This window comes from Sphaeroforma arctica (genome assembly GCF_001186125.1).
Source record: "Sphaeroforma arctica JP610 unplaced genomic scaffold supercont1.9194, whole genome shotgun sequence".
Taxonomy (NCBI): Eukaryota; class Ichthyosporea; order Ichthyophonida; genus Sphaeroforma; species Sphaeroforma arctica.
In genome coordinates this window covers 1-1112 of record NW_014031364.1, presented here as the reverse complement: position 1 = coordinate 1112, position 1112 = coordinate 1, and the positions used below count along the sequence as shown (strand labels likewise).

Sequence of the window (1112 nt, the reverse complement as noted above, 5' to 3'; positions counted from 1 at the left end):
CACAATGTGAAAATCAGCGGGCCTCATCGTTCAGAAGTATCCATTTTCCTTGACTATGTTCTCAATTCCATACACACAAGCGATATACACAGATCATACCTGCCAAGCAATTCACCAGTCGGCAAGAAGGAGCTATTCTGTGATGGATTGATTCCGTATTGATCCAAACTCTGAGTATACCCAAGTTTTGATAAGATGCGCGCACCTTGTTGTAGTGTTAATCCGTAACCCTGGGAGCGCTCATCAAAGGACTTGTCTTTCTCATATACTATCACCTGTGTATTTCTCTGTTGTAGGGCTAGTGCTAGGGCAAAGCCCCCTATACCACCACCAATGACCACTACCTTACACCGCCGTCGTGGTACAAATGTATTTCCATTGTATGAAATATTACTACAGTTACCAGTAGTAACACGTTCTACCAAACCGCAGCCTCCACATACATGACACGCTTTAGTTCGTTGGGGTCTTAGTGGCGGAACAAGCCCTTTCTCCAATGCGTTGTTTCGCTGTATTTGATATGCTACTTTGGCCTTTCCTGATATATTGGCAGCTACTAACCCACTTGACAGGCATTTCACGCACCCTTCGTATTTAGTACGGGCGTACATGATGTGTAACGATAGGTATGACTTGCCTCAAGAGGCCAGAAAAACACTTGCCTGATTGTTATACAATATTTCATAGGCCTTTCAAAGTATGACAAGACGACCCGGATCGAGGCGGAGATGCATATTTATAGAAATCTCAGATGGAACTACATACATAAAAATTTTGAATATTTTCATAGATTATAGCTTCTCTTGTGACTTGCCAAATAAAAGAATCTACACAAGAATGTGAAATTTATTTGTGCTGTTGGTCGCTTTGTCCGCTTGTTGTATTATATGTATTTGGCGTGTACGTGCATGTCCTCCGATATTCTGTTCCCGTATCTTTGCTGCCAATAATAATTGTGATACTATACTACAGTTGCTGTTTCTGTAAATCACACACACACCACACACGTGTACACACACGTCCACGTGTACACACACACACACACACTTATACACGTGTACACGTGTGTGTACACACACACACACACACACACACACACACTACTTGTACGT

General features: G+C 42.4%; 1 protein-coding gene across 1 annotated transcript; it reads right to left on the bottom strand.

The window, feature by feature from the left end:
* Window positions 1-99: 99 nt before the first annotated feature.
* On the bottom strand, window positions 100-611 carry SARC_16904 (hypothetical protein; the record flags this gene model as incomplete). Its single annotated transcript, XM_014288994.1, has 1 exon — window positions 100-611. A coding segment is annotated over one exon (512 nt), but the record flags the coding sequence as incomplete, so codon positions are not given.
* Window positions 612-1112: the final 501 nt, after the last annotated feature.